Below are 27550 nucleotides of genomic sequence, written 5' to 3'. Positions count from 1 at the left end.
CTTGAAGTATTTACATGTCTCATAAGACCTATTTTCTCAAATATTTAGCTTCAAAATATCAAATTTGTCAGGGCGTAAGGGATTTTTTTTTAAAGATAGAGCAATTTCATATATACCAATCGATAGAGCTCGAAAAGCCGAATCCGGCAATATATATAACTCATTTTCGCCAAAATGTCCCTTACGCCAATTGAAATTTCCGGTATCGATATATATCGATGTAGCGCTACGAATCGCTACGTTATAAGCACAAAAGTCTTTCCACGCGGGAGAAGCCGCGTGCAGCACTCAGTCACTTATTAATTTCAGGCTTTAGTCGCCAACACTGTTCTATTCTCTTTTTTGTGTTAAAGGTTAAAATAAAACACCATAGCAACAAAATAATATACTTATTCAACAAGTAACCTGTACAATGTATATACATACATAATTATTCTAATCGCCTCCACACTTGTCTTACTACTACGTACATAAGCTCACGACGTTATTGCGTAGGTTAGGCAAAGACAAACCTAAGCACCGACGGTCTTGCAGCCTTGCATCCACAACCTGATATGAGAGATTATCGATACATCAAGCATTATTCAAATGTTCCTTCAAATCTAAATATTCCCAAACAGTAGCCAGACCTGAGAATCGAACATGCATTACAATGTGACAGTAAACAGTCCGAATGTAAATCTTCGATCCGATCCCGAGAATTAACCAATCAAAATAAGTCATTTATAAACGTCATTTATTTATATAGGAAATATTTATAAATTATTGTTGTTATTTATATTATAATAACAACAGTCATTTATAAATATTTTGGCGATAGATCGAAAAAAGCGATTGAGATCGTTTAATGCCATCCGCAGTTAGTTGATAATCGTAGATGTTTGCGACTGTACACATTTTTTCTAGAGCTAAATGTGACATTTGTAAAGTGACTAACTTCAGACTGGACAATTATTTACTTTAATAAAGTTATAGTCATGCCCGCAGACAATTAAGCAATCTTAACAAAGATAAAGATAAGTAATAAAATACGTTAAAGATATACATTGCTAACGTAATCTATGTTTAAACCTCGAATCCTGGTTTACGCGGTACAGTTTAGAGGTCGCGCAATCGATTCCTACTTATCGACGCACGCGCATATCTAGTATTATTAATACTGTTATAATGAGGTACATGTTTATAACTATTGTTATTTATTAATGTTTCTCTGGTCTGAAGGTAATCACCAGTAATTATTATTACGTAGAGATTTTGACGATATTTCATATTACGTTATCGATGTAATAAATTTTGTTTCACAATGTCATCGCTTGATCGTACATCGATAACGTAATATCGACTATGCCTGCGCTATGTCATCACATATGCCTAGAGATTCCTCGAAGCTTGCGCGGGGACTGTACATGATATCGCACTGTTTTTCCCGTTTTATTGCGAGCTCAATGTAACATACCCAAATTCCGACAACTATATTAACTCCCATGGAATGAGGGAAAGAGTGAGAGCGGACACTGTGGAGACCACCCTCAATATCGACTTGACCCGCAAATCGAAACTGAGACCAGCACGGCAGCTGTACCTGCATACATTATAATATACTGCCTATCGCTGGGTGCGGGCCTATTATATTACTGGGAGAGTTTAAGCTTTAGTCCATCACGCTGACCTAGTGCGGGCAAAATTCATTTATCCTTTAAATTCTTATCGAAAATTCTCAGGTATGTTACCTCTCCTAACTTTCACGATGTTTTCTTCAAAGTTAAAAGTTCACATCAACAACACGTTAACTACGAAAAGTCAGATCAGTGTGTATTGGGTTTTGAACCTGCAGACATTCGTTTCGGCAGTCCGTTCCACTCTCAACTAGGCTACTTGTCTGTTATTTATGATTTAACATAACATTGTTATTATATACAACGCGTTTCAATACAAACTGAATTCTACCTCAGTTAAAATACATGCGTTTTTTCTTCCGAGATAATCAATGTGGAGGCTTAACAATTAGGTACGATGTAGTCTAATGTGGCGGAGAACTTGCGTTCTAGGATAAAAGAGCAAGGTCTTATTGTACATTGCTACTGATTATCAATATACACGATATTAAAAGTTTCATGGCTGGATTAATTATGTCAACTCTCACTTGACACGTCAAGAATGTATGTGTGTATGGAACACATTTTCATGTGATATACTATATGACATATCGATATATCTCACCTTTAGAATTACAATGACGCAAGTGCACAAACCGAAAACCACCATCATTTAAAAGTGACAAACTATCGAATGCAAAATCGACTTTCCTGTAATTTGCATTGCACATTACAGATCAATCATTGGCTGTAATGAAACCGTTCTTGCTCATCTACCCTTTACATTTGTCCACAAGGATCTACTTAACAAGTCCCGCGTCCCGGTTCTGCTTGTCCCACAGCCTGGAGTACAAGGAGTGCGGGTTGGCGATGAGCTGGTGGTGGGTGCCGCGTTCGGAGACGTTGCCGCGCTCCAGCACGAGGATCTCGTCGGCGTCGGCCACCGTGGACAGGCGGTGCGCGATGCAGATCGACGTGCGGCCCACCGTCGCCGCCTTCAGCGCCTGCAGGATCGCCTGCGCAGCCGGCACGGACTTACTGGCAGCTCGTGAGGGGGGAGCATAACGAAAAGATAAAATATTGGACGGACGGACGGATTGTAATGCAACAGTAAGCAGGTAATATTGCCGTATGTTATATAGAGGATGATTTTTTAAGTAGATGTGGAAGGCCAAATCAGAAACTGATAAAAGCAAAAAATACTCAAAAAAATCTCTTGGAACCAATTTTAATAGAAACTTGAATCGCATTATTACTTTTTTAATAAATCGATGTTTAGGCAAAAATCTAAACTGTTCATATTGAAAAAACAGACGCTATATTATCACAGCATTGGGTAGTATCACTAATAAGGATCAAATTATGAGAAGCAATGATGTTTGACAAACTAAAAAATTAAACCCATTAATAAAATGTACATCTATTAAATCAAGTATCAAAATTCAAAATCAAAGTATTAAATTTGTAGGCTACCCCTACATTGCATACACACATCTACGCATACACAAGAACATATATTACACACACACACACATTCACATTACATACATTCTTCTAGTCAACACAATATTAAGTGACCTCAAATTAGTGCAATGGAAACGCGATTCATAAACCAGACCCTATTGTTCTCTGCACTACGTCACGCGCCTAGCGATAACTGCCGGCGGGCAGCGGCCGCCATTTATCAGTCGTTTTGTATTCGTAAACTATCACTGTGCTATTGCTGTCGCTCTTCTTGTCTCCTTCTATTTCTTAGTACTGTATTCTGTGTGAACTGTTCTGTGTGTTTAGTGAATAAATTTTCTTATCTCCATACTGTTATTCCTTCCACACTTCATTCGAACATTACCCTATAAATTTAAATATATTACATAATGTATATTAATAGGTAACCAGGTTTGGGCACAACTGGGTACTGGGTATACACTGGTCCGGTGCCTTTGAATATACTTCAAAGGCACCGGAGACCGATACTAACATGTTCAGTGAGGCTGTCGAGGCTGGACGTGGCCTCGTCGAACACGATGATGGGCGAGTCCTTGAGGATGGCTCGCGCGATGGCCACGCGTTGCTTCTCACCACCGGACAATTTCAGCCCACGCTCACCCACTTGCGTCTGGTAACCCTAGTCACATAAATTAATTAAAAGTGAAAGCTTTGTCGAGTAGTTAGGAAAAGTTGGTTCTGTACAAAGAATTAGGGCTCGATTGTTTTTAAAAATATTTGTTTTACATAAAAGTTTTGCTGAAGCATGAGATGGAACGGTGGCTAACTTTCGTGTGAAAATGTCCAATTGTCTCAGGATCGCTGAATTATCCGATCCGACTTCAAACAGCCAAGTGCACACACTGTCGTATTTTAAATGACTTTGTAGCTCTTCAGCGGCTCAATTGATATACAACGCCATCTAGTTATCGTCACTGGGACTACAAGATGACGTCATAGATAACCGACATCTAAAAACTAACCGCAAGAAGTGTCGAAGACCTAACCGCTCATCTGTCAGTGTTTTTGGAGGGTAACCACTGCGGTTACCACGAGGGTTACTCTGCCAACGAAGGATGACGAGCTTGACATAATGTTTTATAAACCATTATAATATTTATTTTGGATATTGTTGTTAATAATTAAAGAATCGTAGCTTTATTATCTACTAGCTTTTGCTCGCGGCTCCGCCCGCGTTATAAAGTTTTTCAAGCTAAAGTTTTCCGTTATAAAAATAGTAGTTTCCCGGGAGCCTATGTTCTTCCCAGAGTCTCAAACTGTCTCCATACCAAATTTCATCTTAATACGTTGAGTAGTTTTTGAGTTTAACACGTAACAGACAGATGCAGCGGGGGACTTTTGTTATATTATTTAGAACTTTTTAAGTGAAACAATCCCGTCATACATCATTGTTGCATAACTTTAACCGTTTACGCAGCGCAGGCAACGGAAGCTCTCAAAACTCATAATTTTCCCCGTTTTTGCAACATGTTTCATTACTGCTCCGCTCCTATTGGTCATAGCGTGATGATATATAGCTTATAGCGGTCCACAAATAAAGGGCTATCCAACACAAAACGAATTTTTTGGTTGAAACCGGTAGTTCCTAAGATTATCCATTACTGATCCGCTCCTATTGGTCATAGCGTGATGATATATAACTTTGAGCACTCCACAAACAAAGGACTATTCAGCACAAAAATATGTTTTCAGTTCGAATCGGTAGTTCCTGAGATTAGCCATTACTGCTCCGCTCCTATTGGGTATAGCGTGATGATATATAGCCTATAGCACTCCACGAACAAAGGGCTATCCAACGTAAAAAGAATTTTTCGGTTTGGACCGGTAGTTCCTGAGTTTAGCGCGTTCAAACAAACAAACAAACAAACAAACAAACTCTTCAGCTTTATATAATAGTATAGATGGTATAACTCTCGCCATTTAATTATACGAAAAAAGTTCTGAGGTAACAATCATAAAAAAATAAAGTCGAATTGAGAATCTTCTTTTTTGAAGTCGGTTAAAAATCGTTTTCTGATCACATACCTTGGGCCACGTCTGTACGGAGTCGTGCAGCTCGGCCATGCGGCTGGCGCGGTACACCTCCTCCTCGGGCTTGGCGAGGTCGCCGTAGTGCAGGTTGTGGAAGATCGTGTCGTGGAACAGCACGCAGTCCTGAACACATTCATATTGAGTTTCAATTGAAGCTGTCGAAGGTCAATTTGCTGCTAGGGACTAAGAGAGTCGGAAGCAGTGGCCAATACACAGCTAGCAGAGGCGGCTCATCCGAAAGAGCGCTGGTGCAGTGCACACCCACGAAAATTACATACTTAGCTAATTTAATAATTTATATATATTTATAATACATAAGATCCTTACATTACATTCTTTATATTTTACTATGCCTATAAAAAGTCTATTATATTACCTATATAGGTACATGTAGCGTCAATTTGTAACGAGTGGAGCGCCAGCGATTGTGCTCCTATGAAACGAAGTTTAGTACGACTCTTAGTACTGTATTCAATGAGTGCGAAAGAGAGAGATCGACTCGGGCTGACGCGTGAAACAAAAGATATCGTATGAGAAATTAGCGTAGTCTGGAGCGCCGCGCACGCGTCACTCGGTTGTGGTTCAGCCAGCCGGGCCGAGGGAATATGCTACGTATGCGCAGTTGTCGTTCTTATGTATACAAACAACTTCAAGCAAGCTCGTCGACTTCGTCAGTTAATACGCAGTTTTTTTAAATTAGTATTAAAAAATAGTTTGTGCGCGATATTTTGTGTTAAAATGGAACAATACAGTATATTTTTTCTTAAACAGTGTGAAAAGATAAGATATACAAATAAAATAAATAGTAAGCTCTAGTCTTTCAATTATTTTTTTGTGAACCCCCATCAAAAAATTTCCCGAGCCGCCTCTGACAGCTAGTAACATTTTTTCCTAGGTCTTCTTTTATATATGTCTACAAGCACAGCAACACTTAATGGTAAGCATAGTAGAATCAAGAGTGTGGACTGATGAGAGATGATTACACTTCGCCAGTCAATACAATAATGGCTATTTAAAACCAAATATACATAAACTGATCCCAATATGCGACTCAGGTGGGACACTATGACGGATTTTACACCTTGTGGGCTGTGGTCGCTATCCAGACGGATAAAATATCTTACCGGAAACAACTATTCATCGGACTGCGATTGGCTTTGCCAAAGAGCGGACTCCTGCGTTGCTATTGCATACACAACTCACAACCTTTGATATAAGGGAAACAGTGTATAAAGGAGTTCAAACCAATGAGTCTAGCAGGAATCCGTAAACGGATTAACCGTTAAAAAAATCTGCGCGGTAATGCTCGATACTTAGAAAAGGAATGCGAAATTGCCGTTTAAGGCGACAAGACTAAAAATTATGAAGTGACAATTTACCTAAGGATAAGGATCTGGTTCAAAATGTTACCTGTGGTACAACAGCTATGGCTCTCCTCAAGCTGGCGAGGTCCAGATCTCTGATATTCTGTCCCGCGATCGTGATGGTGCCAGACTGCGGCTCGAAAAATCTGAACAGCAACCGCACCATCGTCGATTTACTGAAACATATACAACACAAGCCTTATGCTAACATATCTATCTCTGGATTCAGAAAATAAAGTGATATGAAAGTGTCACTATCAAACTTCATTCCGATTTATCGATATCCCCAATCGATCTGAAGATGTCTATTTTTATGTAACTGGTGTCAGGCCCGCAACTATGTCTCCTGGGTTTTCTGGTCGTGTAAAAAAAAGGTTCGTAGTGTTGTATGTACCTACGTAGTTTAGTTACTTGGCTGCGCCCCGCTCCTAATATCATGGATTGAACAGTCTGTCATTAGCAAGCAATCGTTTCACTTGTCTCTTCATTCGGTGACGCAACACTTTACTTGTATCACTTTACACTAAATCCTGGCGAACTGAAAGACAAAAGCCTCAAAAAAGGTTAAATTTTATATTAACTTACCCCGAACCAGAACCGCCTACGATACCAATCTTCTTTCCCGCCGGTATCGAGAACGTCAAATTGTTGAATATCGGCTTCCCGTTAACGTATTTAAAGCTGACGTCTTTGAAGTCAATTGTGGCTGTCTTCGCGTCAACTATTAGCGGTGGGGCTTTGTCTATCTCCTGGAACATATATAAGGAAACAATAAGTTAAAAGGAAAAAAAAGCAAACATTAACATTTCGGAATACGTTAAAAATAAATAAACAATACATTGGTGTAATTAACCATTGTGTATTTATCAACGAAGAGTCTTTGCTTGCGGCTCGGTATATCGAAAAATCCGTTCGTTAGTGTAAAAGCTATCCATAGCACTAAAATATAATCTCTTATCCTAGCTTTTACCTTTCCATTCGTGTAGATATTCAAAATAAAACCTGTTCTAGAGATGCTCATGTACAGACAAAATAGAGACAGACACAGACAGCGGGATCGACAGCTGGAACAGCAGACCGTTCACCATCACCAGGTCGGTAGTTACCTTAATCCTAGACTGCACGGTCATGAGCGTGAACATGGTCTGCATGTCGATGAGCGCCTGCCGGACCTCGCGGTACACCGAGCCCAGGAACCCCAGCGGGATCGACAGCTGGAACAGCAGACCGTTCACCATCACCAGGTCGGTAGTTACCTTAATCCTAGACTGCACGGTCATGAGCGTGAACATGGTCTGCATGTCGATGAGCGCCTGCCGGACCTCGCGGTACACCGAGCCCAGGAACCCCAGCGGGATCGACAGCTGGAACAGCAGACCGTTCACCATCACCAGGTCGGTAGTTACCTTAATCCTAGACTGCACGGTCATGAGCGTGAACATGGTCTGCATGTCGATGAGCGCCTGCCGGACCTCGCGGTACACCGAGCCCAGGAACCCCAGCGGGATCGACAGCTGGAACAGCAGACCGTTCACCATCACCAGGTCGGTAGTTACCTTAATCCTAGACTGCACGGTCATGAGCGTGAACATGGTCTGCATGTCGATGAGCGCCTGCCGGACCTCGCGGTACACCGAGCCCAGGAACCCCAGCGGGATCGACAGCTGGAACAGCAGACCGTTCACCATCACCAGGTCGCCCACCGTCATGTTGCCTGCGAACAACAAACACCATAACTATTATCATTATTGTCCCCACAAATAAGCAGGCATAATTGTATCGAAAGGCGTGAACAAATATGAACGCAACCTTCATTCTAAAAGAATTAAATTGAAATTATATCAAACTAGCTGCCCTGTCGGACTTCGTACCGCCTAACAGTCGATTCTTTATTTTTTTTAATACTTATTCTGCTATTTGGGACACCGGGTCAGCTAGTAAGATAAAAAAGGAAAAAGAAAGTTGATATGTCAACAATTACATTATGTCAAAAATAAGAATTATAAAACACTTAAAATTGTTTCCATCATTCCATCTAACGTCACTGAATTGTTTTGCCTTCCCTGAACCCCTCCACTAACACTTAAACTTTATGGTATGGTATTAAAGTTCAAATATACTTTTAAGTATTATTACAAATCTTTTGTATGGGAATATAGAAAATTGTTGTTTTTAGACTTTTTCAGGCATTTTTTTTCTCCATAAGAACCATTCTCGTACTTCAAGGAATATTAAAAAAAATAATTAGAGCAATCGGTTCAGCTCCTCTCGAAATTTGCGTTTAGAAAGACATTCAGCGATTCATTTTTATATTACACAAGTCGACAAAAAATTATTTTCTTTTTGTGTTTCTGTTCTAATGCTTGAATTCTGATTCCAAACATCGAAAAACACTCGGATATCCATTTTTAACTCTTAAAGTTTGCTTTTGTCTGATTTATGTTGATAAGTACGTTTTGAAGATTTTAATTGATTCTTATGAGCAATAGGCGGTAGCATTTTGATCATTTTAATTGCAAATTGTGAATTATGTCTGAACGGCAGTAGTGAGTGTTTACTAGTTATACTACTACTCTATTACTATTTAAAAAAAAGTATATTTGAGTTGTAACAACCGACTTTTATGTCGTACTTGGTTAGAAAATGGCACCAAGAAAGTGTAAACAGAATGTTGATTAATTCTGTTTTATTTGCGGTGAATTTATTAAAGTAAGAAGCAAAAAATTTGCTTTGGCAACGATTTTGAAGCATTGCGAAGCCTATGAGGCTTATTATAACCTCAAAATACGGAATTAAGATAAGAAATGGGTGCCTCACGGTGCTTGTGTTAATTTCAAATTGGAAAATATAATGTGAAAATGAAAGCAATAGTAGAGCCTAAATAAATATTGATGCTACCGTTACATATAAAGTTAGGGCTAATGAAGCAATTTGTGTAAGCTCTAGATCATAATTCTGAAGCTATTGAATATTTAAAGAGATTTTTTCCAAAATTATCTGAAGCAAAAGTTAAAACTGGTATTTTCGTTGGACCACAAATAAAACAAATAATGAGAAGCGATGGTTTCACAAAATTCCTTATTGCCATCATGAAAAATAATCCTGGAAGCGTCTATAAGCAGTAGTCAATTATTTTTTTGGAAATCACAGAGTCGACAATTATGAAGAGTTCATTGAAACTATGCTAGAAAGTTTTAAATTGATGGGCTGCAGAATGTCCCATAAACTCCATATGCTACATGCTCACCTGGACAAATTTAAAGATAATATTGGTGCCTATTCAGAGGAGCAGGGAGAACGTTTTTACCAAGATGTGATGGACTTTGAACGATATTACCAAGGGCAGTACAACGAGAGTATGATGGGAGATTACATTTGGGGATTAAAACGCACACAAACATAAAAGATCCATTAAAAAAAAAAACATTCTTGAACATGATTTTTTGTTATTTTCTATTTGTTTGCTATTATTAGTCATAATTCTTGTATAAAAAAGACTTTGATGTTCAATAAAAACTTTTTTTATCGTAATTTTAAATAAAATTACAGAGAAAGTATAAATCGTGTTGACCGGTGTTATAGATTAATTTTTTATTAGGAATTACACAAGTTGAAGCATGAAAAACAGTGCGAAGAGCATTTTGTTTTTAAGAAGAAAAACTACGCAGTCACAATAAATTGTGATAATAGTAAGTTTCATGAAAAATAATTTAATGCCATTCGACACTATCTAAACACTGTGTGAAGTCTACCAAACCGCACTAGGCTAGCGTGGTGGACTAAGACCTATTCCCTCTCAGTAGTAAAGAAGGCTCGTGCCCAGCAGTGGAACAGTATATAATACTGATATTATATTTATTACTCGCCACACCTTTAGCGATCTCGTTGGCAGCCATGATCATGATGAGACTGAGGCCGCCGCTGAAGATGGCGTGTTGTCCGAAGTTCAACACGGCGAGACTCGACGCGGTCTTCAGCGACGCGTCCTCGTACTTCTTGAGGCTCACGTCGTACTTCTCTAGCTCGTACTTCTCGTTGTTGAAGTACTGGAAACGTGTAGAAATAGAATTCAGATTTCAGAAGTTTAGCAAAAAATGATGTCGAGAAATTACTACTATATACTTAATCTACTTAATGTATTATAATTGGAATTTGGCTACTGTGTTGTTATTCATAGAAAAGTGTATTTGGGGATGATTTATAGTGGCAATGGTAGTGAGTAGTAACGAGAGGTAACGATGATTCCAATTGTACTTATGGTTATTTTCTTTATGTTGGTAATAATAAATATTGACAATCATCACCGCTTTCATCATAATGATGATGTTAACGATATTAATGTTGTCGATAATGGTGATGATTATAACCTTAACAGTCTCGTAGTTGATGAGCGAGTCGATGGCCTTGTTGCCGGCCTCGTTCTCCGCCTTGTTCATATAGACGCGGAACTTGGTGCGCCACTGCGTGATGGCGAGAGTGAACGCCGCGTACACTCCCACGCAACTGAACGCCAGCCCTGCAATATTACATATAAATGGTTTAATAATAATAATAATAAGCCCCTCACAAATCTAACTTCACGTCCGGCACGAACATCTGATGCCACGCGGGGGGCGGACATTGGCAGTTTTTAGCTATATACTTACCAATGACTAACGAAGCACTAGTATTAAAACAATATACATGCGATGCGTCTAAGAAACAGGACAATACCCCAGGCGGGTACCGGAGCTAACCGCGATGGAGAATCCCGCCCCGGGCCTTTAAGCCCGGGCTGCCCTGCGTATTCTGGGGAGGGCACCGTATCGCACCAATCTGCCCGGTTTCAAACTGTTGCAGTCCAACATGACCCACCATCATCGTCATGTTCCTCACCAACTTCATTATTTTCATCCATCCCTTCATCACCACCCTCGTATCTTGATAGAATTGAAGAGTCTCATTCATCAAATTCATCACCCTCACCCTCATCATTACTTCAATCCGATTTGGATGTTGTGCAGGAGGCTACTCCAGCCAATGTTACTGCACCCGCCAATGACGGAAGGCGCACGCACAAAAATGGACTAAAGAAATGAACATTTTCATAATGCGCCACTATTTCATCCTCACTGATCTAGAAACAAACACTAAAACTTACCTCACACCATTACACGCACGCTTTAATGCACAATTCCCTAATATGGAAGTAGGAAAACAACGGGTAGGAGATCAACGCCGTGCTATAGTTCAACGAAACTTTTGACTAAAGAGGAAATTAGAAATATCAAAGAAGAAGTTAGAAATTTACTGTCTAAAACCAACACTTATCATTAAACACAAACACAGACATACAGCACACACAATCCAATAGAATAAGATGGACCAACGAGTTAAATGAAACTATAATGCGTAGTTACTATAGATTAACAAAGCTCGAAACTGACCTAACTACATACAGACCCCTCTTACACCAAGATATCGTTAGTAAATGCCCTTCAATTTCCCACCTCTCTGCACAAAGGATTGCTGATCAGCGTAGGTCTATTGTAAATAACCGATTACTATCAACTGATCAACTAAATAGAATTCGACAAGAAGTTCAAAACGAACTAATCTCTGACACCGCATGCGCTCTCGAAGACTCAACCCAGCTTGCACAAGACACATCAGTAATCTCTACAGACCCTATAGAAACAATAACCATACAGATAGACTTATCTCCAAGACAAACAACAAATAGCAATGATCAACCAAGTCTATCAATAGAATTACAACAACAATTAGAAGAAATGTTCTGGGAAACATTTCATACTTTCAAAGACACACACCCTACAAATCGACCCTACCTTCCAAAGTTAAAACCTTCAAAGAGACTAGCATCTATAATCAACTACCTCAATACTGATATACTTACAAAAATAGTAACTATTGACACTGATTTTAAAACGACTCATGCAATCATATACTGCGCAGCTTATACTGCTACAAAATTTAATGGCGTTAAAATCCTAGACACATGCAATCTAAACAGTAACTTAGAAAGAAAACCCAGGTGGCAAAAACGGCTAGAAGGCAGAATAAGCGAATTAAGAGCAAATATAGGGCGTCTGACAGAATATATAAGGGGCGTCCGATCGACAGCTTTGGAAAAGCATATAAATAAAATAAAAGAACAGTATAAAATCCATTCACAACACGAGACACTAAACAATGACCTTAGCCACTACTTAGATACTCTCAAGCAAAATTAAACGCTCTCGCAAGTCGGTTGCGCAGATATAAGGAGACTACACTCAGGAAAGTACAAAATAAGCACTTTGGTAACAATGAAAAATTATTCTATAGAAATCTCACATCGCCTAATAGCTCGCCAGAAAATAATTCACCTTTGCCAACTCCAGAAACTTTACACGCCTTTTGGTCCAATATTTGGTCGAACCCAGTTGAGCACATAGAAAACACGTGGATTACGGAAGATAGACAAATACTTAAGAATATCCCAGAAATGGAATTTGATATCCCCATAGATCTTTTAAAAGCTGTAATATCAAAAACCCATAACTGGAAAGCTCCCGGATCTGATAACATACACAATTTTTGGTATAAAAAGTTAACTTCCGTACACTCACTACTTCTAAAACACATAAATTCATTCATCAATTTACCTTATACAATGCCGGCCTTCATCACGCAAGGCGTAACATATATGCTACCAAAAGATTTATCCGATACTGAAAACCCCGCCAAATATCGACCAATCACTTGTCTCCAAAACATTTATAAAATAATTACAGCTTGTTTAAGCGAAACCATTTACAAATACACACAGGAACAACAAATCTTGGCAGAAGAACAAAAGGGTTGTCGAAAAATAGTCAGGGATGTAAAGAACAGCTCACCATCGACGCAGTAGTTTCAAAACAAGCAGTTATTCAAAAACTAGACATCCACACCATGTACATAGATTATAAGAAGGCTTTCGACTCAGTACCACACACCTGGCTAATATATATCTTAAAACACTATAAAATTAACCCTGCAATTGGGTATTTGACATAGTAAAGAAATAAATAAATTTGGTATTGAAGATTATATAATTTAAGGTGCTAAATAAGAATATTTGACTTAAATTACAAATAAAAATTATTAAATATTTTATTTTCCTAAATAAAAATAAGAGTTTTTGAATCTGTGCATCATTTACAAGAAACGTCTCAAGCGACCAAGACTAGAGAACGTGACGTCACGATGTATTATATGTGATGTCTTGTCTTTTGGTCTTGTCATTCCGAAAAGATTTTGGCGCGTTTCATTCGCAGGTTTCATTAATATTTATATGATTAATTCGTGTCCAAGGTGCACTTTACCGAAAAACACATGGAAATTGGTTTTATTAAAGCTGACAGTGCAAATTTGCCAAAAATTGAGTCTTTTATGATCGCAAATTTCTTTGCCTCAAACCCGGACTTTTGTTCTGCAGAATTTAGGAACGCGGAAACTTCATTGTAGGTACAAAACTGTCCTTTTCTGATATTTTGTTCAATTCACAATAGATTACAGTCTGATTTATGTACTTAGCCTTATTTTTTTTGCTATAAAATAACCTTTGTGTCATGCATGTGATAGGTACATGTTTACTTTGTAGACTATAAATACAAATAATGCATTATTACGTTACCAATCTTCGTAACTTATGAGGAATCTTACTCTGATTAGGTACCTGTTATTTGTGTAAAATCTTTTCAACGAAAAGTTTCTCGTATTGTGGCTATCTGTGATGCTTTATTTCTATTTTTACAGATCATCAAGACAGTTGTATGGTGATGATGCTAATTCATATGCTAACTAAAATCCTAAAACATCAAGCTGATTACAAAGTGCCCGACATTCTTCAGTTCTCGATGCATTATTAGAGCATCAAGTATAAGAAAGGAAGTGACTGTGAAACGTTTTTAGCCAAAATTAATGGTGTTTTTACACAAGAAAATATAAATTTTGTGGAAAGTCTGACCCGAGCACAACACAAAACTCAAGCATGGCATGAGTTAAGGTATTATTTATTTATAGGTATTTGATTGTATTTTAAATGTGATGTTGCCCTTTTAAATGTGATTTCATACTGTAAGGATTGAACTAATAAGATATTTAAAATCAATGTTCTAGAGCAAAATTCCCAACTTGGGGTCGGTGGACATATCTAGAGTCGGCTGATTTCAATGTTAAAGCTATATGAAGTTTCAGGTTGTGCTTAAGAGAAGCATTTTATTGTGATTTAAGGAGGTCTGTGGTGATCATCTTTGCTCATTTAGTGGTCCATAGCTAAGAAAGGTTGGAAAATGCTGTCTTAGAGTAATATATATTGGAATTATATGTTTCCATGTGATATGCAATCTCAAAATGTAAATTAGTCTTGTAGCTTTACTAGTCTTTGATGTTTGTGTTCACATTCATATGTGTTGGGCACCCATTCTATAGGGCATTCTAGTGGGGCTATAAATGTATATGTGGCCACCAGGCAGTCATTAGTTTAACATTTAAAAAAAATGAATTTTCTTTTCAGGAATAAAAGCATCAAAAGCATTTGATGTTTCACGATGCAAAACAACTGTTGGATCCTTGGTTGCCTTAATAATGGGAGCTAAAGTACCAGATACTCCAACCATAAAAAGAGGAAAATCATTGGAAGTAGTAGTAAGAAAGGAGTTGGAAAAAAAATACGGCAAGATTGCAGAATATGGTTTTATTATCAGCCAAAAATTCCCAATGGTAGCTGCATCGCCAGATGGTATTTTAAAGAGTGACACAGTTATTGAAATTAAATGTCCAATGAGCCAAAAAAGTTTTATATATTATATATGTAACAAAACAATTCCAGAAAAGTTTGCAGTCTAAGTTCTTTTGCAAATGTATGTGAGTAATTTCACAAAAGGTTTATTTTGTGTGGCAGATTGGGAATTTGAAAAAAATAATAGTCCATGTAATATCAATAGAGTATGATGAGATCAAAGTAAATGGTATTTTATCTAAAGTTGTAAAGTTTTGGAAGAATAATGTTTACAATCTATTGTAAAAACTTATTTTTATAACTTAATATAGGAAAATAAAACATTTTATTCTAAATTTTGTTTTTATTCGTCAAACGTTTTTAATTAAGGAGCCTTGTAAATTAATTAAGGCACATGCAATAACAATGCAATCGTCCAAAAACTTAATTAAATTTGTATTGACAACTGAATGCGGTTTTAACATTGAGAACTCCCTTAGACGTCGGATGACTCTTTCAATGTGTATCGGTAAACTTGCTATCTCCTTAGTTTTTCGAACTTCAACTTTGGTTTAATTGGACTTAACTGATACACTTGGCGGTCTCACTAAACTACATCCCTTTTGTAATAACAGTTGCTCAATATGCTTGAATCCTCTATCAGCTAGTATAATCGCACCAGGTTCCCAATGATCTAAAAAGTTGCAATTTTCAACCAAACACACATCGCTAATCCTGCCACCATAACCAGGAGAAATGTAGTTAATAATACCATCAGGTGTGCTACTTATAAGGTATTTTATTGTATTAGCCTTTTTATAATCTGAATAATAAACGAATCTCACGTATTGTTTACATTAAGACTATTACATCATGACGTCACACCATTTATTTGTCACGTGACTTAGCGTTTCAGCGGGAAACACAAAATGTATTTATTAAAACTGTCTTTTTGCTATTAAAATGGCTCAAAATATAAAAAAAAATAATTGTAAAGCGTATCTTTAGAGACTCCAGAACATTTTAAAGTAATTTACAAAAAATTGTCAAATACCCAATTATAAGTTTTTTGGAAAAAACAATGTTAAACTGGAGTACTAAACTAAAAATATGTAATTCTGGCAAAACTACTGAAACCGAATCCATCTCCATAAAAAGAGGCATATTCCAGGGTGACGCCTTAAGCCCCTTTGGTTCTGTCTAGCCCTTAACCCATTATCTAATATGCTTAATAAAAATAATTTCGGATACAAAATTAAACATGACACACATCAAATTTCACTATCTCATCTCATGTACATGGACGATATAAAGCTTTTCAGTAACACTCTAAAGGACCTACGCACCCTAGCTGACATCGTTCAAACATTTTCACACGATATACACATGGAATTTGGCGTAGATAAATGCAAGATTCAATCAGTCCACAAAGGAACAATAGTACCCGCCTCTTACAAATTGGCAAATCAAGAGGTAATAGATGCTGTAGACCCAGTGGAAGGATATAAGTACCTAGGATATCATCAGTCACAGGAGCTCCACCACAAGAACATTAAACAGCTACTGCAACAAAATTTCAGGACTAGACTACATAAAGTACTACACACCCACCTAAATGCTCGCAACACCATCAAAGCTATAAACACCTTTGCCGTCCCTATTCTAACTTACTCGTTTGGTGTAATACGCTGGACACAAACAGATTTAAAAAACCTTCAAAGAATCATTAACACTGCAATGACTAAACATAGAAAACACCACCCAAGAGCTTGTATACAGAGAATGACCCTACCTAAATGCGAAGGTGGCAGGGGTTTAATAGATATAACAAACTTACACAGTAAACAAATCATGTCGCTCAGATCATTCTTCCACAATCGTTCACTGCATTACACACTGCACAAAGCTATCTGTGAAGTAGATAAATACACGCCACTATTTCTCGCGGATCACACAAAAGAAATGCCTATAACCACCAAACAACAAAAGATTGACATCTGGACACAAAAATCTCTGCACGGCCGTCATCGTCACGATTTAACTAACCCTAATGTTGACAAAATAGCGTCAAACGCATGGTTAAAGCGTGGCGAGCTGTTTCCTGAAACAGAAGGATTCATGCAGGCCATTCAAGATCAGGTTATAGACACTAAAAACTATAGGAAACACATAATCCGAGACAGTAGTCTAAGTAGTGATCATTGCCGACACTGTCATAAACACCCAGAAACCATCCAACACATCACAGGCGCATGCTCCTCCATCACACAGACAGACTACAAGCACAGACACGATCAGGTAGCGGCAATCATACACCAGACACTCGCATACAAGCACAAACTCATCACAGAAAAAACAACATATTATAAATATACACCTCAAATTATCCTAGAATCACCTGACTACAAACTATACTGGGACAGAACTATACTTACAGACAAGACCGTACATCACAACCGGCCTGATATCACACTACACGATAAACATAGTAAGACAGTTTACCTCATAGACATCGCAATCCCCAACACACACAATCTCACGGCCACACATACTAATAAACTCACAAAATATGCAGACCTGACCATTGAATTGAAAACTCAATGGAGAGTGCAATCTGTGAAGACAGTCCCCATCGTTATATCCAGCACCGGCGTAATCCCTAAAACACTGCACACTAGCCTGAAAACCCTAAACATTCATCCACTCACATTCACGCTAATGCAGAAGGCAGTCATACTAAACACGTGCAGAATCGTCAGAAAGTTTCTAGCAATAGATTAACATATCAACCGCCGAAGTTGTTTGGCCAAAAGCCCGCAGCTCTGGTGAAATACCCCAGAAATGGGAGAAGTTTAAAAACTTAAAATATAATAATAATAATAATAATATCAGCCCTGTATTATATACTTGCCTACTGCTGAGCATGGGCCTCCTCTACTACTGAGAGGGATTAGGTCTTAGTCTACCAAGCTGGCCTAGTGCGGATTGGTAGACTTCACACACCTTCGAAATTCCTATAGAGAACTTCTCAGGTATGCAGGTTTGCTCACGTTGTTTTCCTTCACCGTTAAAGCAAGCGATAATTCACAAAGAATACACACATATTTTTTTTTACAAAAATCGGAGGTGTGCGCCCTTGGGATTTGAACCTGCGGACATTCGTCTCGGCAGACCGTTCCACAACCAACTAGGCTATCGTTGCTTATAACGTTTATTGGTTTATTGATATAAAATTATTTACGGATTTTATCGCGGTGATTTATATTACTATTTTCTCCTGACGTTTCGAAGACTTTGCAGCATTCATGCAAAGTGTAGTGTATGCAACACTAAGCGGAATATTATTGTAACTTCGGCGGTAGTTTGTAAGAATGTCATTGTAATACGGCAGTTGAAAATAAACTGTTCTATCAACTACACGCTGTGTCTCTTTACGCTCCTAAAGACATTACAGTGGCGACGAGGAATAAAATAATCATAATAATAATTAGTGGACAGTTAAATCTTGTGCGCGAATAGTGTCAATAGTGCTATTTAAACGATGTCGATCGGCAAAGTACGGGAGTTTGACGTGCGGTCAGGGGTGTGGAGTTCTTATATAGACAGATTGAACATGTATTTTAAAGTCAACAAAGTAACGGACGAATTGAAATTACCAACTTTGATCGCTACGATGGGAGACGAGGCGTATGAACTACTCGTAAATCTCGCCAGTCCGAGTAAGCCGTCCGAATTACAATACACCCAGGTATGCGAACTGTTGCGTCAGCATTTACAGCCGACGCCATCATCGTTGGCGGAAAGATACCGATTCCGCCAAAAACGTCAAGGATCGGGAGAAGACATAGCCACTTTCGTGGCGGAATTGAAAAAATCATCGCGGGATTGCAAATTTAAAGAAAAATTGAATGAAAATTTGCGCGATCAATTCATATGTGGTCTTAATAGTGACGTCATTCGACAACGGCTTTTTGCGGAAGAGGACACAATAACGTTCGCTGAGGCGGTTAAATTAGCACAATCCTTGGAGGCGGCAGAACGGGACGCAGCAATCGTGGAGACAACCAAAGGGGCGGAGGCGTTGCATGCGATGAAGCAAAGCACGGGCAGCAAAGGATGGGCGCGCAGAGGATCACACGGTACACAAAGCACGATGACCAGAGCTGCGGGGGAGCGAGCCGGCAGCGGTGGAGCAGGTGCGTTGGCAGCGGAGCCGAGGGCGTCTGTTCGTCAGTACGGGAAATGTACGGCGTGCGGAAGGACGTCCCATACTTTCACCGATTGCCGATTCCGGAACTTCACTTGCAGCAAGTGCCGACGAGTTGGTCATTTGCGATGGGTGTGTCCCGCGGGACGTGCAGGTTCGGCCCGAATATCACAGGAGTATGGCACCTACTTCGGAGGAGCGGAGGCTGAAGAGTTTCCGGATGACGTATATGATGTCATTCACAACAGCAGCAGAGAGGATGGAGACATCGAGGAGCAATTAAATTTGTTAACGTTAAATAATAATAAGGCAGTAAGTTTACCGTTATGTATTGAAGGCACTATAGTTAATATGGAAATAGACACAGGTACCGCCATATCATGCATAAGTAAAAAGACGTATGACAGATTTTTCACTCATTTACCCATCGAGAGTGATAATACAGTATTAAGATTTTATGACGGTTCTAAAATTAAGCCTTTGGGCATTATAAAACCTGCTGTAAATTTTAATAAGATCAATAAGCGGCTCGAATTATTTATTATTGACGGTGGTATGACGTCGCTATTAGGTAGACAATGGTTAGCAGAATTACAAATAGATATTCCTCTGTTCAGTTGTAATCGGATACAGCGATATAGTAATACTAATGTTAACAAAGAAATATGTTGCATTCTCGACAGATATAAAGAAGTATTTAGTGGCGGGCTGGGACGGTACACGGGCGGAAGGGCGACGTTGCGGGTGCGAGAGGGGGCGGCGCCGGTATATCATCGTGCGCGGCCGCTGCCGTATGCACTGCGCGAGCGCGTCGACGCGGAGTTGGACCGTATGCTACGCGACGGCGTCATCGAGCCCATCGAATGCTCCGACTGGGCCTCTCCTCTGGTGCCTGTTTATAAGGCTGACGGTACACTGAGAATTTGTGCTGATTATAAAGCGACCCTGAACCCGGTTTTGCTGATTGATCGTTACCCTCTACCAAAGATTGAGGATGTTTTAGTAGGTTTAAACGGGTCGCAATTCTATAGTAAAATAGATTTATCACATGCATACAATCAAGTAGAACTAGATGAGTCTCGGAAATATACGGTAATTAATACTCACCGAGGGTTATTCTGCTACAATAGGCTAGTTTACGGGTTGGCATCAAGCGTAGGAGTGTTCCAACGTATTATGACCAATTTGTTGCAAGGTATACCAAATGTACAGGTATTCTTGGACGACGTCATTATTGGGGGGAAAACAAAGAGCGAGCATTTATCTGCCCTCGAAGAAGTTTTCAAACGGTTATGTAACCACGGGTTAAAAGTCAGGAAGAATAAATGTGTTTTCCTCGCAGAAGAGGTTACGTATTTAGGGTTCGTCGTATCAAAGGATGGTATTAAGGCCGATAAATCAAAGATCGAGGCTATATTAAAGCTTAATCGACCTCAAAATGTGAGTGAACTCCGATCATTTTTGGGAATGGTTAATTTCTATGCTAAATTCATTAGGCGTTATTGTTAAATTACAAAGAGGTCAAAATACAAACGGCAAATGACGTCATTTTAGCTAGGATATTAACGTTTATTCGCGATGGTTGGCCTGAAGCTTGCGAGAATACCGCTATGCGACCGTATTTCAATAGAAAGTCCGAATTGTACGAAGAGCTAGGGTGTGTGATGTGGGGGCATAGAGTACTAATACCTGTAGGTTGCCGCGGAAAAGTATTAAAAATAATCCATGAGCCTCACATGGGGATAGTCAAATCGAAAGCCTTGGCTCGCAGCTACGTGTGGTGGCCCGGTATTGACGAGGCGTTGGAGCAAGCTTGCGGCGCGTGTGGAACGTGCGCCGCGCTTTCGGATGCACCACCGCGCGCCACATCGCAACATTGGCCTTGGCCGACTCGGCCGTGGACAAGAGTGCACCTGGATTATATGGGACCTATAGCAGGGAAATTATATTTGGTGGTTGTTGACGCTATGTCCAAATGGCTAGAAGTGTTCAGTGTACCAAGTACAGCGGCAGGTAGCACTATTGCGAAACTACATGAATTATGGAGCAGGTTCGGTATTCCAAAACAAATAGTAACGGATAACGGACCTCCATTTACCAGTAGTGAGTTTGCAAATTTTGTTAGGCGGAATGGTACGGAGCACATATTTACAGCTCCGTATCATCCTTCATCTAACGGGGCGGCAGAAAATGCAGTGAGAACCTTAAAGAAAGTAATAAAAAAGGCGGTGTTAGAACGTCAAAATGTGGCTCAGACTTTGAATACATTCTTATTACATTATCGAAATATCGAAAATTCTACAACAAAAGAAAGTCCAGCGGTATTATTAATGAATAGAAGGTTGCGAACTCCGTTAGATATTATTAAGCCAGACCGAGAAAATAATGTGTATCGAGCGCAACAACGTCGAACTAACGACGCTCGGGGTGAAAATAGAGGATTAAAAATCGGGGAGGATGTCTGGTACCGGCAGCATTTGATGACGGAGAAGTGGGCTCCGGGTACTGTGGTTAAGGCTACGGGTATTAGGGACTTCAAGGTCTTAGACAAGAATAGCAACGAAATACATAGACACATCGATCAGCTTAAGCCGAGGTCTAGGGGGTCGCTTGTTGTCCCTACGAGTTCTAGGGAGTCCAGACCTTCAGAGTAGGTTCAGGTCGTGAGAATGAGGCGACCCCAGTTCAAGAACGTTTAGTCGTAACGGACGCTCCGGCGTCGCCATCGGCAGGGCGACAGCTCGGCGTGAAAATATCGTCACCGAACATTTTGAGTGCGGATAAGCTTCAAACGCAGGAACAAGAACAGAAACTCAGTACGCCGCCCACTGCGCCTGTACTATCCCAGTTACGACCATTGCGGAAATGTAGGTTAGAGAAAATTGTTAGTTATAAGGAATAGATTGTTGAAGTTAAATTAAGTCGGGAGAGATGTAGTGTATGCAACACTAAGCGGAATATTATTGTAACTTCGGCGGTAGTTTGTAAGAATGTCATTGTAATACGGCAGTTGAAAATAAACCGTTCTATCAACTACACGCTGTGTCTCTTTACGCTCCTAAAGACATTACACAAAGTATAAATGGTTTAATAACAACAATTTTATTCGAGCATGGCAAAGTGACTGGAATGCACCTGGTAAATGGTACGAGGTCCAGATAGAAAGTTGACTGACGAGAGGTAGTTATAACTCGCCAGTCGACGCAATTATGCCGGCCTGTTTGAAACTGAATATACGTAGGCTGGTCCCGGAACGCCACACATACAATATCCCATCAACAGTAGACTTATAGCTCCTTAAAAGCTACATGTGTTGTTAGCGGGCGTAAAATAAAAGTACGCTGGTGTGAATTTATTAAACTTAATTTAAAATAAAAAATAAAATAAAATACTTTATTTATCACGTAGGCGAACAAAGTTGCACTTATGATACGTCAAAACAAAGCATAAGAATAATTATTATTATTTCTAAACAACTATTAAAATTACTTATATAACTATGGACATTTTAAATTAGGGATAAAGTTTATACAAAAGACAAGGTACAAACCGAAGTAACCAGCTCGGGCTGGCAAGTAGGGGGAAATAGAAGGGTAACGCGTCGTAATTGGTTCAAGGCTGTAAGTAGGTGCATAGACACGTGGCGTCGTGTTGTTGCGGGCCGACTGCCGACGCGGCGCAGGCGCAGGAACGGGAGACTGAATGCGGGGTAAGCACGGAACCGCGAGAATGGATCGCGATGTATGCCGGCGCGTTACATACATTAATAACAAAAGCTATTTAATAATGACATAATTTGTCAAAACTCACCCGCAAAAGCGAAGCCTCCTTTCAGCCCCAGTATGCTGGAGACCAGCGTCAGTTCGAATATAGTGGGCACTATGTTGAACACCATGGCGGACAACACGAAGTTGATGGCGCGGGAGCCACGGTCTATGGTCTGCAAAAACAAAAATCACAATTATTATTTTTTGTGTGTTTCTAGAAATTTTCATTGCCTCAAAACTGACTTTGGGCGGTAAAACTGATGGGATTATATTTGAGGATTAAAACGTTTGCAACATGTAGTATAATAATATCAGCCCTGTATTATATACTGTCCCACTGCTGGGCGTCGCCTACTATTGAGAGGGATTAGGCCTTAGTCCACCACACTGGCCTAGTGCGTATCGATAGACTTCACACACTCTTGAAATTCTTGTAGAGAACATCTCTGGTATGCAGGTCTCCTTACGATATAGTTTCCTTCACCGTTAAAGCAAGTGATAAATCACAAAGAATACACACATATTTTTTTTAGAAAAGTTACAGGTGTGTGCCTTTTGGCAATTGGCAATCTGTTCCACAACCAACTTGGCTATCAGCGCTTAACATGTAGTATCTGTTATGATTTAATTTTATAAAATAGCACCGATAACACGATATACGGGCTTAATTAACGATACAGATAACGACGAAGCGAGGAAATGTATTTTTTTTACATTTATGCATGTACATACCCATTTCTATCATAATATCTCAAATATCGTCTTATTCTTGCCCAATAAAAGTCTCTCATCATCAGTAGTATTTGTAAAGTCCCTCATTACCTTAGACAGCGCTCCGGTCTGCCGTCCCAGGTGGAAGCTGAGGTCTAGGTTGTGCAGATGTGTGAAGACGTTGCAGGCGAGCCTCCTGATGGAGTGCTGCGCCACCTTCGCGAACACTGCGTTCCGAAGCTCGTTGAAGCCGGCCGCTGTGGCGCGAGCTATACCGTCTATAAAGTGAGGAATTATACTCATTATTTACAAATTATCATATAGAATTCATATTGGCTGACATTTTTGTCTAAGAAGTAACACAAAGAAAATTGGATCATATATTACCCTTGCCATTCTAATCCCACTGATCTGCAATGCACCTATAATGTTCTTTGCATAAGTTTTCATGGATAGAGTTCACTACCATCAGGTGAATTTAATTAATGAAATAAAAAATACATAAAAGTAAACAGAAATAAATATAGTGAAACCTAACCTGGCTAATTATATTATAAGAAGTAGCTACAGTTTAGTGTGATGAAAATAATGCTCGTTCTAATATAAATGCATAGTCTAAACATTAACACGTTCATTTTATGCTCACGGAACAGATAAAAATATAGGCTGTATACAAGTAATACAAGGCCGTACGTATTTCAGGCGCATCGTCTCTGAGTGACGTCACAAGGCCGAATAATTTTTGGGTCGAGGCCGATGACTTGCATTTTTTGTCATTATTTTATTTATTTTAGCGCTTATTCTAATTAATACTGGTAAATTTCATTGATATTGTAATGTGTTTTATTTCTTAATTAGGTAATTTTTTATTTACTGATAATTTTATTTACACATTAAATTACATTGTAAGCTCTAAAATTGTTAAACACAGCTGTTCAAAAATATTGTGACAATGAAGACCGCCACGATAAACTTACTTATTTGAAGCAAGTGGCTTACAAAACTTAACAATATGGAATACTGCATTTGTAAATCAACACAATGCTTTCTATAGTCTATACTAACATCCCAACAACAAGCTGAACGCTGTAGTCCCTAGCGCCTGTGGTACAGTAGCCATGCCCAACAGCGCGTCGCCTGCGGGCGTGGTGGCCGCCTGGTTCACCTCATCCACCGCGTACTTGAACAGGAACGGCACCGTCACGTTCATCACTTTGGCACCGAACAGCAGCGAGAGAGACAGCATCACTCTGTTGCGGATCATTTCATTGTCCTGGAATTTATTAAATATAAAAAAGATAACAAAATATTTGTACTCTGTCCACCTGTGATATGTGTAATAAGTACAAATCTGTTCACTTTGAGATGTGGACCAACAAACAAACTGATGAACAGACAGACAAATAAGAACTCAAAATAATGCTTATTTGTGTGCTATGCCCTCTGTCTCTCTACTGTTCTTTAGTCACCCCTTTCTTATTTATTACTTTTCTTTCAGCATACAGACAACAGGTTTTACTGTTTTAATCTATGTATATGTGCACCAGTGAAGCCAAATTTTAGTCATTCTATTTACCTTTACAGTTGATGTTCCTTAAGATTTTTGTTTCCAGTAGTGTTACTTGCATCAAAATCCTTTTTACATCATGAGCAAAATATAACATGATAAAATAATAAAAAAATTACAATACACTTATAATGTCTATTAAATTAGAAAATGTTTGCAAATGCAATTATGCAGGCTTTTGTCAATCACACTTTATGGACATCCATATCAATGATTGTGACAAATTTAAATTATTACCCTATTACATTTAAATGATATTCTACATTTCCTTGTTTCTAAAAAATATTCATCCTTTTTTTTATACAAGGCAGCAATGTGACACCACTCCACATAATGGTAAATGAAGTGTGTCATCAGTCAATGCAATTATGCCGACCTGTTTCAAACCAGACAATGTATTGATTGATTTAAAAAATTGTTAAAAGGCAACTGAATAAATGAGAAGTACTCACCTTGGGCCACACATACTCCAGCATCCCCCGTACCATATCCGTCCCCGTCACTGGCTTCGCATCACCCAAATTTATATCTTCACGAGACAAAACAGAGGCACCTGGGTGAAAACAGTCTCTTTTTTGGATTCCTAGGAAGAGAATGGGACATTTTAGGACCAGTCACAGGACATATAGAGGAAGGTGTTAGCAGGCAAGCAGGAGGGAAATGTCGCGGAAAGGGGAATGAAGACTGCATTCCAACCAAGTATTAGTAACAAAACAAGATGAAATAAAACATAGTTCAATAAACAAGCAATTGTGATATCTACTGATCTTGACTAACTGCCAATTGGGTTTTTTAGTGCTGTAATAAAAAATAATTTGTGCATAGGGTAATGTTCCAAAAAAAAACTTAAAAATTTTGACAAAAAACACACATCCTATATCAAAAAAATGATTTTTTTAATATACATACATTTTATAATTTCATACATTAAGTATAATGTGTGTATGAACAGTAGAGTCAGCAAAATAATTATAGATGATATAAAAATTAAAATGACAATGGCAACAAAAATTAGCAATTTGTATATATTTCTACATGAATATTTTAAAGAAATATAGGGTATTAGTATGTTTCTAAATTTCATTGACATAATTTTATGAATTAACATCTATACTGATGAAAAAAAATGTACATGTGTTAGGTGTCTAATATTTTTTATAAAAAGTGTTTAATTGTAACTATTTTAAATAATAAATTTCATTTTACTGTATTTTTTTATTAATGATTATGCTTGATTCTCAGTCCATAAATCTCATTTATTACTTTTTTTACTCCTTTTTATTTTCTTTACAGTGGAGACCATGGACCGTGCAGAACAGCCAATGGTAAGACATTCATCTGCCACATGTTTATTATGCTTTTTTCATTTAAATATTTCAGCATATTGCAACATCTTTTTATCATATCAATATTTCATCATGACAATATTTTTTTCGACATCTTTGTCAAATGTATGTATTATTAAATTTCGTGTATATTTACATATGACTTTCTGTATTAGAATCTTATTAGAATTTCAAATTATTTACATTTAGTACTGATAAAAATTAGCATGTTAAGTTGCTAACAAGACTTATGTAACAAAGAAAAAGAATATATTTTTCAGAAAAGTCCCTATTTATTTAACGACATATTAAGTAGCATTAATCGCTACATTGACTCACCAACTGGTATTTTTCCTGTCTTTGGTTTGTTTGCCAACACTGCTGCCAATACATTTTTCGCCGGATCTGAAGCCCCAGCATTGCTTGGAGCCTGCGTTGTATATAACTAAAAGCAGATTTACCATATAAAACTTAGCAATTAAGTAAAACACTTTTAAATATTTAAGAAAAATCAAGAAAATTCCATCACTACTGCAACATAAAAACGCACCCGGAAGTAACTCGCCGCCGCGCATTGTTTGCATATTATGTTCAATTGGGGCTTATTTAATATTACAGATTTGTTACTTGAATACGATTTTGTAAATTTGGCGTGATTTCGAATTATTTTATCGAATCTCCTATTTGACAGCAGCGCAGCCGCCATGGTGACAATTTGACAAATGTTATCA

The 27550-nt window shown here is 38.6% G+C and overlaps 1 protein-coding gene across 5 annotated transcripts; it reads right to left on the bottom strand.

Moving 5' to 3' along the window:
- Window positions 1-372: 372 nt before the first annotated feature.
- Window positions 373-27547, bottom strand: LOC115451335 (ATP-binding cassette sub-family B member 7, mitochondrial). Of its 5 annotated transcripts, XR_005113070.1 has the most exons (16): window positions 27370-27547; window positions 27159-27264; window positions 25947-26077; window positions 24993-25200; window positions 24039-24205; window positions 23260-23389; window positions 10864-11012; window positions 10368-10542; window positions 8188-8210; window positions 7603-8037; window positions 7082-7245; window positions 6543-6672; window positions 5127-5255; window positions 3574-3720; window positions 2337-2611; window positions 373-2258 (listed from the first exon to the last, which is right to left on the bottom strand). XR_005113070.1 is itself a non-coding variant. In XM_037443215.1 (15 exons), the coding sequence occupies exons 1-15, from the start codon at window positions 27523-27525 to the stop codon at window positions 2396-2398; spliced, it is 2466 nt and encodes an 821-aa protein (XP_037299112.1). In that variant the 5' UTR covers window positions 27526-27547; the 3' UTR covers window positions 373-2395. The 5 variants fall into 5 exon arrangements, 4 of the variants coding, with proteins under 4 accessions (XP_037299112.1, XP_037299113.1, XP_037299114.1 ...); XM_037443215.1 differs by having other exon boundaries at window positions 373-2611; XM_037443216.1 differs by having other exon boundaries at window positions 373-2611; window positions 25947-26047.
- Between the last annotated feature and the right edge of the window lie 3 nt (window positions 27548-27550).

Source organism: Manduca sexta, chromosome 26 (genome assembly GCF_014839805.1).
Source record: "Manduca sexta isolate Smith_Timp_Sample1 chromosome 26, JHU_Msex_v1.0, whole genome shotgun sequence".
Classification (NCBI taxonomy): Eukaryota; Metazoa; Arthropoda; class Insecta; order Lepidoptera; family Sphingidae; genus Manduca; species Manduca sexta.
This window is presented reverse-complemented; position numbering and strand designations above follow the sequence as displayed.

Bases quoted from the DNA above. Each gene is read 5' to 3' on its own strand.
- LOC115451335 (XM_037443215.1), bottom strand. From the start codon at position 27,525: ATGGCGGCTGCGCTGCTGTCAAATAGGAGATTCGATAAAATAATTCGA. The intron at 23,390-24,038 runs GTAATGAGGGAC...TTGTTTTTGCAG, and splicing joins AGACCGGAGCGCTGTCTAAG to ACCATAGACCGTGGCTCCCG. The intron at 10,543-10,863 runs GTTATAATCATC...ACACGTTTCCAG, and splicing joins TCAACTACGAGACTGTTAAG to TACTTCAACAACGAGAAGTA.